The following is a 15,888-nucleotide window of genomic DNA, read 5'->3' as shown; positions in this document are numbered from 1 at the left end:
AGAATTTACGGTAACTTGCGGTAGACTGCGTAAAGCGCACCGCAAAATAATGCGGTATCGCCCGCTTGTTTTGAATGGCTGCATCTGTATAGATCTAAAGTAGCCTAATTATTGTTAAATATTAAATTATGAGTTTTTAAAACTGTAAAAAGTTAAATGTTATTAATACTTGAATATTTTATTCTCCAATGGCAACTCCATTCCATTTGGATAGGTTAGAACATCACCATTCCCCAAAGAATCTGGGGTAATTCACTTTAGTAAAGTTTGCTCTGATGCGGACTTATGATAAAATGAGAAATGGGACACACTAAGTCCTTCCAGACCCAAGCAGGATTGAAGGGCACAAGAACCAGAAGTGTAGATATTGAGACATTAGCCTAGATGCAGGATTCGGGTTACAGACTACAGTACTTCAACATAACAGTGGGTATTGTTGACATTACAATGTCAACATTACAGGTTAGTGGAGTCGCCATAGGCACCACAAACACACAGATTCACACAGCTATCTCCTATACAGCTCTTTTCATCCCATTCACACCAAAATCTCTCCCTTTCTCACAGTTCCACAGGCTACGCCGACTCTGCAGTAATGACAGGGTTTTCCAGAACCAAGCACTCAAAATGTATTCTTTTTTCATCAACAGAGGATGCCCACCCATGTTATCGATACGGCCCTCACCCCGGCCAAAAACAGCCCCCAGATCATCAACTCGACCAGGAACTCCTGGTCTCACAACCGCATTCCTTTGGTGCTTCCCTACCACTCTAACACACTTTCTATCCCCAGAACCATTATTAACAACTACTCCATTTTACAGGGGGATCTCTCCATCGGTACCCTTTTTTCTAACCGCCCAATCATCTCATACCACCCAATCTACGTAAACTTATGGTTTATAGCTCCCTTGACCATACTCAGCAATAATCCCCACCAGGCACCTTCCCCTGCAACAGAACTCACTGTATCACCTGCTAATACATATCTAACAACACGCTCATTCAGGGCCCCTCGGGTCAATTCCGGATCAGCCAGACGACATCCTCTACCTCCAGCAACCTCATTTACTGTATCTCCTGCAAAAAATGCTCAGCTATCTATGTTGGGGAAACCAGAAAGAGACTAGGAAACCGCTTCAGAGAACATGTTCGGGCTGTGAAGATTAAAGATTTCTCCAAGCCCATAGTTTCTCATTTCACCTCTGACGGCCATGATCACACTGATCTCTTTGTCTCTGTTCTCAAAAAGGGTTTCTCAACTCCAATAGCAGAAAAACAACAGAAATGAAACTCATCCTGAAACTAGGTTCACACCAACCCCTTCTCTCAATGACCAACTCATCTTTGTGTAATCTCTTGCAGGTTTTGACTTCATACCTTTCTTCACCCTTCTCCACTTTGCACTTCCTGAGTGGCCTCTCTGCCTCTCTGCCCCTCCTGCCTCCTCCCCTCTCCCAGCTTTTGTTCTTCTGTGCTATTTAATCTCTGTCCTGTCTTTCTCACACCTGAAGAAGACTTCACAACCAAAACATTGTGTTTTCTCTCTTCTCTGTTCAGCATGGAATAAACCTCTTACTTGTTCCTTTGTTGACATTACTGTCATTTCAGTGAGTGACACCTATCAAAGCAGCAAGATGCACAGCTAGTCTATCTCACTAGTTGGAAAAACTGTCAAGAACTAACAGGACTTCTAAAGTGATATCTCATCAATGGTATGGTGCCTAAGGAAGACAGTTGCACTATTGCAAAAACAAATTTAGGAAATTGGAGATCACTTGTATGTGTAATACTTTATGAAACAATTGAGAAATGCGGTGTTTATAAGGGTGCACATTTAACTTTTGAGTGCCTTAAACCTCATACCTCATTTGCCTTATACAATTCAAATATAATTTCTGTATAGCCACTTTAGCACCAGGACAACAGCAAACTATAACACAACAACAGACTTTGGTCCATGTGTCTGATGCAGCGTTCTGGAGAAAAGCATTTCCAACAACCATCATTTGTCTCTGTTAACACTTAAATACTTTGTCCTTTCTTGTTTTCTATTTGGTCCTTTTATCTCCAGACACCTTTCTTTTGTATTTTACTTAGATTATGCCCTCTTGTTAAAATGTTTATGTATTTTTTATGCTCCTGGAGATTTATTACATCAGGAGACTCTATGACCCCCATGACCAGCTTCCAGTAAAGAACATGCAGTCTTCTAAGACACCCTGAATTAATTTAAGTTCTATGGAGAGATTTGTCTTTATCTAATCATGTCCTGTTATTTATCTTCATACTTCTTGTGGGGAACTTCTCAAGTTTGCAGTGAGATAGTGCTTCCTTTTTTCTAGGCTGTCTTGCTTGTTCCCCATGTTCTGTTCTCTGGAGTGCCCTATGGCTAAAGATGAGTTTTAAAGCCCTGACATTTTGACATTTTGAACCTCACCTGGACTTTAAATTTTTTTCATTCTGGCCATTCTGCTTAGGTGTTAGGAGATGGCAATATATGTCTGAAATGTTCTCCAGGGTTGACTGCCCACTCTGCCTGGATTCTTTTCCTCTCATCTTAGCTCCAGTGATACTTTGAAGGTGCCGATGCAAGAATTCTTCATGCTTCCCTGTGGCAGGACTGATTCAGGGTGAGGTCATTCCTTTCCTTCCTGGTAGTACGCCCCCCTATCACCTGGTCCAGGGTCCTTCTCTGATAGAACTTGCCTACACTCACACTACTTTGCAGTATATTTGCCTTCTATAACAGCATCTCACAGTCCTTTCCTGTACTGACACTTGGAACAAACTCTCCTTTTCCCTCTCTGTGATATCCAGTGGTGTGGGGCAATGATAACCTCTGTGTATATTGGTACTCCTCAAAAGGAAAGGGAGATAATGGTAATTGTTATTTTGCAGTATAGTCAGTAGAGTGTTTCACTGTTTTTACAAACAGTTAGGTATTTCTGTTAAAGTGAAGCATGCTGCAAGAGACGTCAAGGTAATTGATGTCAAGGTAATTGTGTAGTATAGTTGCGGAGAATGTATCACTGTTGGTAATGTACCTGTATGGTACTACAGGGGAGAGCGTGATAGTTTTGTTAATGAGGAATACACTTCGGAGTGTCACTGTTTCTGTTGTGTGTTGGCAGATTGTGCTGTTCTGGATCAAATTCCTGTCTGCTCTGCCCAGGCCTTTCTTCCTCAAGAGGGGAAGCAGGTTTTGAAGCAATGGACCCTGAGATGCAAAGGTAAGAGAATATCTAAGTAATATGGAGTACATAAAAGTGTCAGAAAATGTTATCCAGAAATCTCGAGCAGCATATTCAAGTTCAAATTTGTTGTCATATGTACAGTACCTACTGTAAGTTCTTACTTGCATGTTTTCATCAAATGACATAACAAATTACATAAAAGATGACAACGTTGACAGAAAATGACATCACAGATTGTTGGAGACAGGAACATGGTAGCAGCTATGATTTTAAGCAGCATTCAGATAGCAGTGAGCAAAATTCAAGTAGTGGCAGTATTTTAGGTTCAGTGCAAAAACAGAGGAGTGTAAGTGAATGGGATTAGGAGAATTTAAGAGGAGTCTTTTTGCTGTGGCGAAGAATCCTAGAGGTTCAGGCTTTTACACTGCTAATTCTGCCAGAAGGAAGAAGAGGCAAAAGTGCATTCCCAATGTGGTTTTGGTCTTTGATCATATTATTTGCCGTTCTGAGGAAGAGTGTGGTAAAGATGATCTGGATGGAGTGAAGTTCTCTAACAGTGAGGTTACAGGTTTTAGGTGCTAGTAGTCAGATTCTGTCCAGTTATATACAGGATACACCCTGGATGGGACACTGGTGTCCCTCACTGGGTACAACACAGACAGAAATACACTCATACCAGGGCCAATTTTCCCAGACGCCCATTAACTTACCATTATGTCCTTGGACTGTGGGAGGAAACTGGAGCACCCGGGGGAAACTGACATGAACACAGGGAAAACATACAAACTCCACACACATAGCACCCCAGATATGGAACTGAACCCAGGGCTCCAGCACTGTGAGACAGCAATGCTAACCACTACACCACAGTGCTGCCAAAACTTAGCACATTCTGCAATATATTTTTTAAATATATTTTTGTACCTTTTTCAATGTGTTTATTAATTCATTTAAAGGACAGTGTACTGTAGGTAGAAATTAGATACAGGGAGTACAAATAATATAGTCTATTTGGATTAAGAAAAGGTAAGTTCTTGCTTAAGTTTTTGAATAAGCATCAAATGAACATACAAAGAACATAAAGATGGTATATTTAAATTTATACACACAAGCCACCAACAGGGGGAGCAAAGTTACAAGTACTACAAAATGAAGGCAGAATAATTGCTTACACTTACATAGCGCTTTTCTGGACACTCCACTCAAAGCGCTTTACAGATAATCGGGACTCCCCTCCACCACCACCAATATGCACCATCCACCTGGATGATGCTACAGCAGCCATGGTGTGCCAGAACACTCACCACACATCAGCTATCAGTGGGGAAGAGAGCAGAGTAATGAAATCAATTCATAGATGGGGATTATTAGGAGGCCATGATTCGTAAGGGCCAATGGGAAATTTGGCCAGGACAGCGGGGTTACACCCCTACTCTTTTCAAGAGACACCCTGGGATTTTTAATGACCAGAGAGAGTCAGGACCTCAGTTTTACGCCTCATCCAAAGGGCAGTGCCTATTTTACACTATAGTGTCGCCGTAACTATTCTGGGGCATTAGGACCGACATGGACCACAGGGTGAGCACACCCTGCTGGCACCACTAACACCTCTTCCAGCAGCAGCCTTTTTTTTCCTAGGAGGTCTCTCATCCAGGTACTGACCAGGATCACACCTGCTTAGCTTCAGTGGGTTGCCAGTTGTGAGCTGCAGAGTGATATTTGCTGGACTTCCTCATTAAAGATTAATTCTCAAATTACATGCAGTGAATATTTTGGGAAAGAATGTTTGGAATAAGAATTGGTTAATAGAAAAAATACTATTGCTATTAAACTGCCTTTATTGCAAAGTTAGCAGGTAATGCAGCTGCTAAAAAATGACTACACTGTTGGCTGACTGCCGATGCTCTCCCTTCACTTCAATGGAAAACATGGTTTTCAGGACCATCTTCAAACAGTAGGACTGTGTGATGCCACCAATAACCACATAGCCATCTCTGCACATCTAGGCAACTAAAGATAACTGAAAAATGAACAAATATGTTTCTGAAAGGGAACTCAAGGCATAACAGTATTTCAGCTCAGAGTCCAGGTGTGGAGAAAGAAGATTAAAGGAAAGATGTCTGTACTGTTTACAGGATCAAGCTGGGAAAACCAGTGTCACCAGAGCCCAGAAGTGTGTCAATGAGCAGTGATCATTCAATGGAAAGACCAATAACATTTAGAAATGAAGACTCTGACCCTAGGTGAGGATACTGCTATTGACTGAGTGCTTTTGTCTGCTCGTTATGTGTAGATTATGTGTGAAGGGTCTTCAAAGTTTCTTGCTTTGGAAGAACAAAAGGAACTTTTTAAAATAAAAAACTCAGCATGCTGTACCAAGCAGAAATGTCTACAATAATTAAAATATTTTACTTTTGCTAAAAGCTGTAATCACAACTGTAATGTCACTATGTGGGTTATGTAACGAATATACCCCTGTGTGTAACAGGGATCTCAGCCACCCGGGCTGAGGGAGTTCTCCTTTAGCTCATCTGGCAAGTTCCCTGTTGCGTTATGCTGGAGACTCGGGTTCGCACCCAGGCACTAAGGGACATGTTGGCAGGGCAGGAGCGACAAGGGCGGAAACCCCAAGAACTATTACAGTTACAAAAATTTATTAATGTAATTCTTACTTCGTTTAGTCATTTTCCATAAGGAAAATGCATTCTGTAGTGAGATTATAAATTATTGAAAAATGTACACCTATTATTTGAATTATTATATATGTGCAACTAAATTTTCAGAGGCTATAACAACTCTATCTTCCTGTAAAGCCCTAATGTGTCACAGGATAATCACTTAGCAATATTCATATATTAGTATTATCTAATTTTTAATCTATATTCTTAATAAAGATATGTAGCTGCTTTAACAGAGAACAGATCTGTACACAATTGGTGGACTGCAACAGGTTTTCTGCTTTCTTTCCTTAATGACTGCTGAATGATGATCATGTTGCTCTAGCAAAGAATTCGATCCAATCTTTCAAACTCAGGTACAAAGGTAAAGATATTTAACAATATTCCCTTTTGCTTTAAGCTTTACAGAGACAGGAAATGTGGCCTGTTATTTCTGCAAAAGGGAGAAAACTGCTTTGAACAATTATATGGTACATTTCCATCAACTCCATGCAGTGCCACCCTTGCAGAGAACCAGACAGGTGGAGATTACTGAAAACCAGGAGCTTAGACTATGTCAGCAGCACCACAGAACTCTGATACTATTCTTCAAGTCTAACCAGACTCTCGCCTGCAACCTATCTTCAGAGCAAAAGCACAGGGGCCATGATATAATCTTTTTAAAGACTGAACATGGATCGACACAGGTAAGATGTTTCATGTTTCATTTTCATGTTTCATTAACTTTTGAGATCAGATGTGCTCTCAAAACTGTGAAACTGTGAAATTGCTAGATGCAGTTCCCAAATGTTTCTGTTCCCTGTGTTAATAACAAGGGATTGAGCTGTGGTCTGGTCATCTACGTGAAAACTGCTGGTGAAACTACTGTTTATTGATTGACTATAGGTGTTTCAGCAGTGCAAAAGCAGAAGCTGTACAGTATATGGCTTAGAAAGGCACTCAAAATGGTGCTGAGGAAGTTATGTATGTTATAAATTTATACTGTAGTTTTGTGAACATTGCTACACATTTTTATGAGCTGAATAAGTGAACATTATTGTAAACATCTTTGGTCTACAATGAAGTTAATAAATATTAGATATTTCACAGTCGTCATGAGAAGAGATCTGCACTGTTCGATAATATAACATGTGACTTATGTCACGTTAGAACCACACCGCGAGAAGTCAGATCCAGCTAGTGATTGTACTGTACTTTACATAAAAATAGAAAAGACCAAAGTCCATGTTAAAGAATTGTGAGAACTATAAATTACTATTGTATAAATCAACAAACAGAGGATTGTTTTTTTTAAAGACTCATTCTGAAACATTTAATTATATTTTATATATATTATGTTGTATGTGTTATATATATATTTCCTGTAGAAGAAATTCAAGCAGGTAGCTGCATCAACATGCGTAGGCTGCAAAGGAACAAGTAAAGGTTTATTCCTGAAATAAAAAAAACAAAGCATAACGTTTCAGCTGTGGAGCCATCTTCAGGTCTTCAATGCCCTTCCAATCACCATTATAACTATGAGACAGCCATTTATAGAGACCTGCCAATTAAACCCATGTGACTATGTACACCTCTCCATCAATCAGTGAACCAGAGAATATGGTCGATACTAGTAACACATACTAAAATATTATTCCTGGGGCTTTGAAGTTGTATTTTTGGCAGACTCTAGTGGCAGGTCCATGGACACTACAGTCTTTCCACAGTACAACTTACTGCAACATGGTACATGCACTGAGAGAGTACAGGCATGATAAAGAAGGGTCTTTGAATAAAGCCAGGGACAGACGCATATGCACTGAGGGAGAGTCTCATAATCTGACTATGACTATAGTCAACACATCTGACTCTAAATGTACAGTAAAACTTTCTCAGTTTACACAAGCTTTCTACCTGTCCCTTTACAGTCTCAAATTTATTTTTCTACCACTCATAATTCCCCCCTCTTAAGGAAATGAAGAGAGCTGTGACTGAACATAAAGGCAAAACTGAAGATTTCTGTACAGGAGAATTCCAGGAGATGGGCAGCCAAGGTCAGTTTGTAAAAGCATTTGCCCTTTTGGAGAAGGACAGATTGGGTTAGTGTGAGCTGTTCTAAAAAAGGACTGCCAGTTTAGTGTAAATCAAAACTACATTAAATTTCATACTGTACAAGACTTTGCCATTATCTTAGCAGAAGTACTGTACATAATAAGCAAAACAAAGTTGGAATGATGTTTTCTATAGAAAGGCAGAGCAGGAATACAGAAACAAAATCCTAGATTAACAAGGAAGCAGGCCTCACAAATGTAGAATTTGGAAAGCTTGGTAGTGTGTATTGAAATGCAAATCCTGTGGTAACACTTCCTACACTGGCAAAATATATACATGCAATGAAAATCTGAAACGTACCTGCTCAGGTAGACCATTTGCTTTTGTCATGATATGTTCAAGTAGATAAGTATTGCATACGTGGTTTTGATTTTAGAATCATGCTAATGTCTTTTGTAAGGATGCTATCAAAAGGCATAGTCTTCCAGTCAGTTAAATGCTTAATGACTTAGCTGTTATGCTGTTTTAGAAGCAGGTATATTTTTTTAGTAATAAACCTTGCAGCATGTTGAACTTTCTCATTCTTAAAATGTTTGTCAAAGTACTGCCAAAAGCTAATACTCCATTCAGCTGAAAAACTGTTACACAATTCTTGAAAAGAAGACAATTAAGAGTGGTTGATGAATTGCTTCATGAGATATTTTAACAGTTTTAACAGTTTGCATCATCTAATAAAGCTCCATGCTGTATGTTATCTAGTTTCTATATCTGGAATTATATGATTGGTATGTTTCTACAATTCTTCTTTCTGTCAGTAACTAAAGGTCTGACATCTATTTTGCCATCAGTTAGCTGCTGAAAAATTTCTATCCATGATATCATTTGAATTTCCTTTCATGTAGAAAGAACACAACAGGAAACATTGGATCGCCAATCAGTGTTACATTGTGAATCACAGCAGGTGAGAAGTAGAAATCACCTAGATTAAATGTGGTATCATATGACATCAGCTGTGGAAGAGAGAGATCATTGTTACTCATGTCAGTGAGAGCTTTTGCCTCACCCATGACAGCAGGATAGGCAAATGAAATGAGTAGACCTGGTGTGATGTTCCCTACATTGTCTTTCAAATATACTTCTAATTCACACAAGCTACAGAAATACAGAAAAACTTGAAGCATACCTGTAGGAAATATGCTATTTTTTGTTTCTTTGTAAACAATATTTTTTACTTGTTTTACCTTTTTGGGGCTATCTATAACTATTGTCATAGGCATTTAAACTGTGTACTGAGTACCTTCTGATAGATTTTAATAGGGTTTTCATGAGATTGTGTTGTCTTCTTAATTTATATTAATGTAGAATTAGTTGTAGAGACAAATGTTTTTGTAAACATGTGGAGATGGTTCATACAAAGTAAAGTTTCCCAAGTAGTGCATGATAAACAGTTCTCTACCGTGTAGCTGCTGTAAGAAACAGATATGATGCTGAAAACCAGAAACTGAATCTTTTCCCGATCCCTTCCTACTTTTTAAGTAATAGTACCATTTGTGGACATCAAGGACATTGTTAGTGCAAGTGGATCCTGAACAATACACATACACTTCTCCTCCCTTTGGCTGCACAGGAGGGAGGTGTGTGATTTTAGCATTATTCAGATCTGTTGTGGTAAGAATGCAGTGCACTTCTTCCATAGACAGATCCTTGTGATGATAGGACATGTATGGTGTATTAATGGCTATTATCTATCGCTCCAGACTTTCAACTGTACAAGATTTTTTTAAAATTGGACGTGAAGATAAGCATCTGAAATAAAATAATTTAATTGCACAGCCCAGATGAGTCTTTCAACCCACAACACTACAGTTATAAATTGAATACACCACACTGCTTCCAGTTAGAAAAAAAGATCTAAATCATAGTTCTAAAGTTTTTGTTTTCAAATATAGGGATTAAACAGAATTGGTATCTCCATATTGTGAGTAAATGCTGTGTTCATTCAGCAACTGTCCTGTCAGAGTTGCGAATTGCCACCCCTCTTTATTGACTGTTTGGCTTTGAGGTTCGAGTTATTAATGTTAAGATGCTATATAAGCTTTTAATTATTCTATTTGTTCAGTTTTTAATAATAATAATACATTTTATTTTATATAGCGCCTTTAAAGGTGGTTTCTCAAAACGCTTTACAGGATGACAACAACAATAAATAAGAAGTATACACAAAATAAAACAAAATTACAATATACAGAGGAGACCGTGGATGGTTGTACTAAGAAGAGCAGAGGGGTGAAGAATGGAACCAGTTAAGTAAAGGCTTTTCTGAAGAAGAGGGTTTTGAGTCTGGATTTGAAGGCGTTTAGAGAAGGTGACTCTCTGATATCCTTGGAGAGAGAGTTCCAGAGCTTGGGGGCATAACGGGAGAAGGCCCTGTCACCCATACAATGTAGACGGGCTGGGGGGACAGTAAGGAGAGCAGAATTAGAAGAGCGAAGGTTGCGAGGTAGGGAGTAGGGCGATAATAGTTCAGACAGGTACTGAGGGGTCAAGCCATGCAGAGCCTTATAGGTGAGCATGAGGATTTTAAAGTCTACACGGAATTTGACCGAAAGCCAGTGCAAGGACTCCAGGATAGGAGTAATGTGAACACTTGCACTAGACCTGGTCAGGATTCTGGCTGCTGAATTTTGGACATACTGTACTGCAGTTTGTTCAGAGTAGATTTAGATACCCCAGCGAGTAGAGCATTACAGTAGTCAATTCGAGAGAACACAAATGTGTTAGTGATAGCATAGGGCGTAGTCTATTTCTGAGGTGAAAAAAATATGTTTTGACAATATGCTGCACATGTGGGTCGAATGTTAAGCCAGAATCGAATATAACCCCAAGGTTTTTCAATTTTGATTGAAGCTCAAGTACAGAACCATCTACAGATAGGGTTACAGGACTGGCTTTACGAAGTTGATTTGGGGTGCCAATAAGCATGACTTCGGTCTTGTCGCAACTAAGATGAAGGAAGTTTTGAGTCATCCAAATTTTTATGTCAGAGATGCAATTAGATAGAAAAGAGACAGCCACATCAGTGTCAGGTTTGGTATGGATGTATATTTGAGTATCGTCAGCATAAAAATGAAAGCTGAGGCCATGTGATCTTAAAAGCTGACCAAGTGGAAACACGTAAATGCTGAAGAGCAAGGGGCCCAGTATTTTTGACACGTATTCCTGTATTCCTTGCCTAATATTCCATCATTCCTTGTCATTCCACTTTTATTTGATACATTAGGACTAAGAAAAGGTTTGACTAAGAAATACTAATATACACTTAATTAAGTGTTTGAAAGACTCTCCTTTTTGAAAATTGTGCATTTACAGTATCATCCTTTTCTTAGAACACAGATTCAATCAGCTTTACTGCTAGAGAGGGATTTGTTCAATTGATTTAGGTAGGAAAGGCATTTTATACAAAGTGATCTTCATTGAACATCATTTAATCTACCGCTTTAGAAAGTCAGAGTTTTTAACAAATTCTGGATGTTTTTCACATATTCTCAGGATGTCATTATTATCTTGATGGCTATTTTGGTGCTTATGCATTCTGACTGCATTAATTCCTGTATATTTGCATTACAGTACTGGAGGCTACCTGCTTTTGGGGTGTTTCTTTCAGTGTCCCCCAGTGTGTCTATGTAAGTTCAATGTACAGTAGGACATGTACATTCTCCCTTGGTTATATTCTTAGATGTTATTTCTGTCTTGTGAATTTAATGAATTTTCAGATTTATGCTGATGATGCCCAGATCTATTTATAAACTAAAGCTAATATCAGATAGCTCTCTCAGTTCTAACTGACAGTATACAGTATTTGATATAAAATTCCGAACAAAACCATAATTTTTCCATTTTTAGTTAATAGAAAACAAGACATTATGTTGCTAGGACTGCCTCATCTGTTATGTAAATCTAATCATGTGGAGATGGCCATCACTGGGACACAATTAACCTTCTCTCACGTTGTGAACCCTGTCTTCGGAGCATGACTATTTTCAATCTCAGGAATATTGCTCTTCTTTGTCCTTCCCTGTCAATTCATCATTCAAAGATACTAGTTCATTCCTCTGTGTTTTAGAATCAATTACTGTAATTGTTTGCTTGCGAGATTTTCTAAGAGTATTTAGTTTTTTTTTTTCAATTTATACACCAATGTGCAATTTTCTTGTTAATGAAGATGGACCATATAATAAAACTTTCTTGTTAGTGACCAGTACCATGCTGTTGATTATGGGTGTAGAAGTGTAAGTATTACTTTGTCATTCTAAAATGGAATTGACTGTGAGTAGTTTATGATTATATAAAGTAAGATAATGGTCATGCATACTTTCTGTAATTTTGTTATTCCTTTTACTGAACTGGAAATCTTCATTGCATAATTGAGGGACTAAAATTAATTTAAACATCTAAGAGAGACACCAGTATATATCGTATCTTGCAGTCTACTGTATATGGCAAGATCAGTGTTTCTTTAACTGGACATCAAATTACAGAAATCTCTGACTTGGAAATAAAAATTTAAAAAAATGTGTGAAGCCTACAGTCATTTTCCTTTTCTTATTAATTTAAAAACTGTAGTAAGCAACCTATCATAATAGCCTGAACACCAAGGTATCTGCTGCACCACCAGCCATATCACCCTGCAACTTACAACTGGAAACCTACTAAAGCTCAGCAGGTGTGAGCCTGGTCAGTACCTGGATGGGAGACTCCTGGGAAAAACTAAGGTTGCTGCTGGAAGAGGTGTTAGTGCAGCCAGCAGGGGGTGCTCACCCTCCAGTCTATGTGGGTCCTAATGCCCCAGTATAATCATGGGGACACTATACTGTAAAAAGCTGCCATCTTTTGGATGAGATGTAAAAGCAAGGTCCTGACTCTCTCTGGTCATTAAAAATCCCAGGGTGTTTCGTGAAAAGAGTAGGGGTGTTACCTCAGGATCCTGGCCAAATTCCCCATTGGCCCTCACCAATCATGGCCTCCTAATAATCCCCATCTATGAACTGGCTTCATTCCTCTGTTCTCCTCCCCACCGATAGCTGATGTGTGGTGAGTGTTCTGGTGCTCTATGGCTGCCATCACACCATCCAGGTGGGGCTGCACACTCGTGTTGGTGGAGGGGATCCCCATTATCTTTAAAGAGCTTTGAGTGGAGTGTCCAGAAAAGCACAATATACTGTAAGTGTAAGCAATTATTATTATTATTATTATTATCTGAACTCTTTATCCAGCGGTAAAGTAAGAGGCAGGATGTCTGTCTCCCCTGTACCCGTTTTATACCCTGATAAAGTACCAATGTAATTGATGAATTGAAAGTCTTTGAAAGTATTTCATAGATAAGATAGATGGTAGGGCTGTATTTTTTTGTTAGATCTTAAATCAGCTCTGGGTCATAAATTTGTTCATTTTTTATAAATAGTTCCATTGCTGTGAAAACAAATTTGATGGCTGGATTTATTGGAGATCACTTGCATGTGCAATACTTTATGAAACATTACAAAATGTGTAGGACACCTAGGATGTAAATTTCTTTTTCCAGATATGTTCTAATATAATAAAAAATTAAGAATAATTGAACAAATATAAAAAACTCCGCAGGAATTTTACTAAGACAGGAGCTTCATAAAAAGGACCTTTTTTCCACTGTCCACCTTCTAAAAAACATGAAATAAAATTAAAAAACTATTGAAAACAATGTATTGTTATTTTTATTATTTATTTTTATTTATTATTTATATTATTTAGTGTTGTTTCACTACTGCATTGACATCTGGCAGTGCTGGAGAGCTTGTTTATGGAGAAAAAAAAAAGTGTTTTTTTGTGGTTATCGACATAAAAAATGGCAAAAGAAACGAGAGCTAAGAACTATCCCTAAATCTCTGAATGGTCAGAAGTTGAATCTGAATGACAGCTATTTCTCCCTACCCCTTGTTAATACGTCTGCCCTACAGACCTGATTGTATAGCTCCAGGAATTAACCTTCTCACTGCTAAATGATTATCCTAAGCACCCGAGTGAGCCGAATGAACAATCACTTCAGTCTCTTTGTACAGATCTACTCTATATCTGGGTTAAATAAACCCTTTACTGGTATGACAGTGGTCATACAGTATGTTTGGGGTCAGTGTGGTACCTGATTACTCTCCCCTTCCCCCACCAGGGGGTGTTCTAAGGTTAGAGTAACCAGTTCAAGGTAAGAGAACATGCTATCAGTTCCAACACCAACCCCATGCCAGTAGAGACTCTGGCACTCCCTTTACTGGAGGTCATGTTTTCTACCAGGAGGGACATAACATGTTTTTGGTTTTAAGGTATATACATTTTAAGTACACGGTCCTTTAATATAGAGTTTCTATGTGGGATTCATTTTTTGCTTCTATTGCCTGTGTCTCTTTCATACATATTATCTTCAGATTCTTACCCATTCCTTTCTAGTTTAATTTCTCTGTAGATTACTGCCCTAAGATGATGGATTAATAATAATAATAACAATATACTTTATTTGATATAGCACCTTTAAAGATGGCTTCTCAAAGCGCTTTACAGAATGACAACAACAATAAATAAAAAGAATACACAGGATAAAACACAATTACAATATACAGAGGAGACCGTGGATGGTGGTACTAAGAAAAGCAGAGGGGTGAAGAATGGAACCAGTTAAGTAAAGGCTTTTCTGAAGAAGAGGGTTTTGAGTCTGGATTTGAAGGAGTTTAGAGAAGGTGACTCTCTGATATCCTGGGGAGAGAGTTCCAGAGCTTGGGGGCATAGCAGGAGAAGGCCCTGTCACCCATACAATGTAGACGGGCTTGGGAGACAGTAAGGAGAACAGAATTAGAAGACCAAAGGTTGTTTGGTGAGGAGTAGGGCGATAATAGTTCAGACAGGTACTGAGGTGCCAAGCCATGCAGAGCCTTATAGGTGAGCATGAGGATTTTAAAATCTACACGGAATTTGACCGGACGCCAGTGCAAGGACTCGAGGATAGGAGTAATGTGATCATTTGCACTAGACCTGGTCAGGATTCTGGCTGCTGAATTTTGGACACACTGCAGTTTGTTCAAAGTAGATTTAGATACCCCAGCGAGTAGAGCATCACAGTAGTCAATTCAAAAGAACACAAATGTGTTGATCAGCTTTTCAGCCACAGTTAGTGATAGCACAGGGCGTAGTCTAACCATATTTCTGAGGTGAAAAAAAGACCTCTCATTCATGTACATCTTTACATCTCATTCGTGTAGTTTGTCATGTCGGTACATGTTTCCTTGCAGTAGACTGGTTTCCAATAGGTTACAAAGCTAAAGCCTTACTCTGCACATTATCATCTCAGTCTTGTTTTGTCACATACAGTATTATGTGTAAAAGGTCAGTATTACCTCTGTTGCTGTTTATAAATAAAACTCTTAAAAATATTTTTTACTAGATCACCTTCAATTATTGTAACCTAAATCCTGTATATTAAACTATTCTCTTTTGCAGATGACATCACATTTGGTGGATCTGCAAACAATAATCACAAATCTGACAAATGAAATGTAATTTTGAGTTGTGTAGGTAGCAATATAAACTATAAATATAAACTGGAAAGACTGAGCAACAAGAGTCTTGGTACATCATGTACATCCATAGAATGTGGGGAAAATATAAATGACAAACAGATGTTAGGATGTACAGTATATAATACTCTCCAAAATTATTGTAACATAAGTGTCAAAATCTTAAAATGCACTGAATAGCCAAAATAACATATATTGCATTTATCATGCGATATATTAAAGTGTTAACATACTGCTATGGTGTATATTACAGTTATAATGGTATATATAACATAATATTAAGTGAAATGTATGTTAAACAAACTTATTCTTGAAGTCTTCTGTATTGAATGGCACTCATTGGTGTTATGTGCTCTCATGTCATCTACAGTCTGAGTGTATCAC

At 38.4% G+C, this 15,888-nt stretch overlaps 1 protein-coding gene across 2 annotated transcripts in view; it reads left to right on the top strand.

Annotated features, from left to right (window-relative positions):
• The window catches only part of LOC148815472 (protein NLRC3-like), a 62,039-nt gene that overhangs the window by 7,245 nt on the left and 38,906 nt on the right, over positions 1-15,888 (top strand). For both annotated transcript variants that reach the window (XM_088905121.1, XM_088905122.1), the window contains exons 2-5: positions 3,135-3,233; positions 5,333-5,440; positions 6,276-6,561; positions 7,827-7,908. In XM_088905121.1, the coding sequence (XP_088761247.1) occupies positions 3,214-3,233; positions 5,333-5,440; positions 6,276-6,561; positions 7,827-7,908 (496 nt within the window). In that variant the 5' untranslated portion in view covers positions 3,135-3,213. The remainder of the gene's footprint in view (positions 1-3,134; positions 3,234-5,332; positions 5,441-6,275; positions 6,562-7,826; positions 7,909-15,888) is intronic.

The sequence above is a fragment of the Atractosteus spatula genome, chromosome 25 (assembly GCF_055471065.1).
Source record: "Atractosteus spatula isolate fAtrSpa1 chromosome 25, fAtrSpa1.hap1, whole genome shotgun sequence".
NCBI classification, from domain to species: domain Eukaryota; kingdom Metazoa; phylum Chordata; class Actinopteri; order Semionotiformes; family Lepisosteidae; genus Atractosteus; species Atractosteus spatula.
Note: the sequence above shows the minus strand (reverse complement) of the source record. Positions and strands in the feature narration are given on the sequence as shown.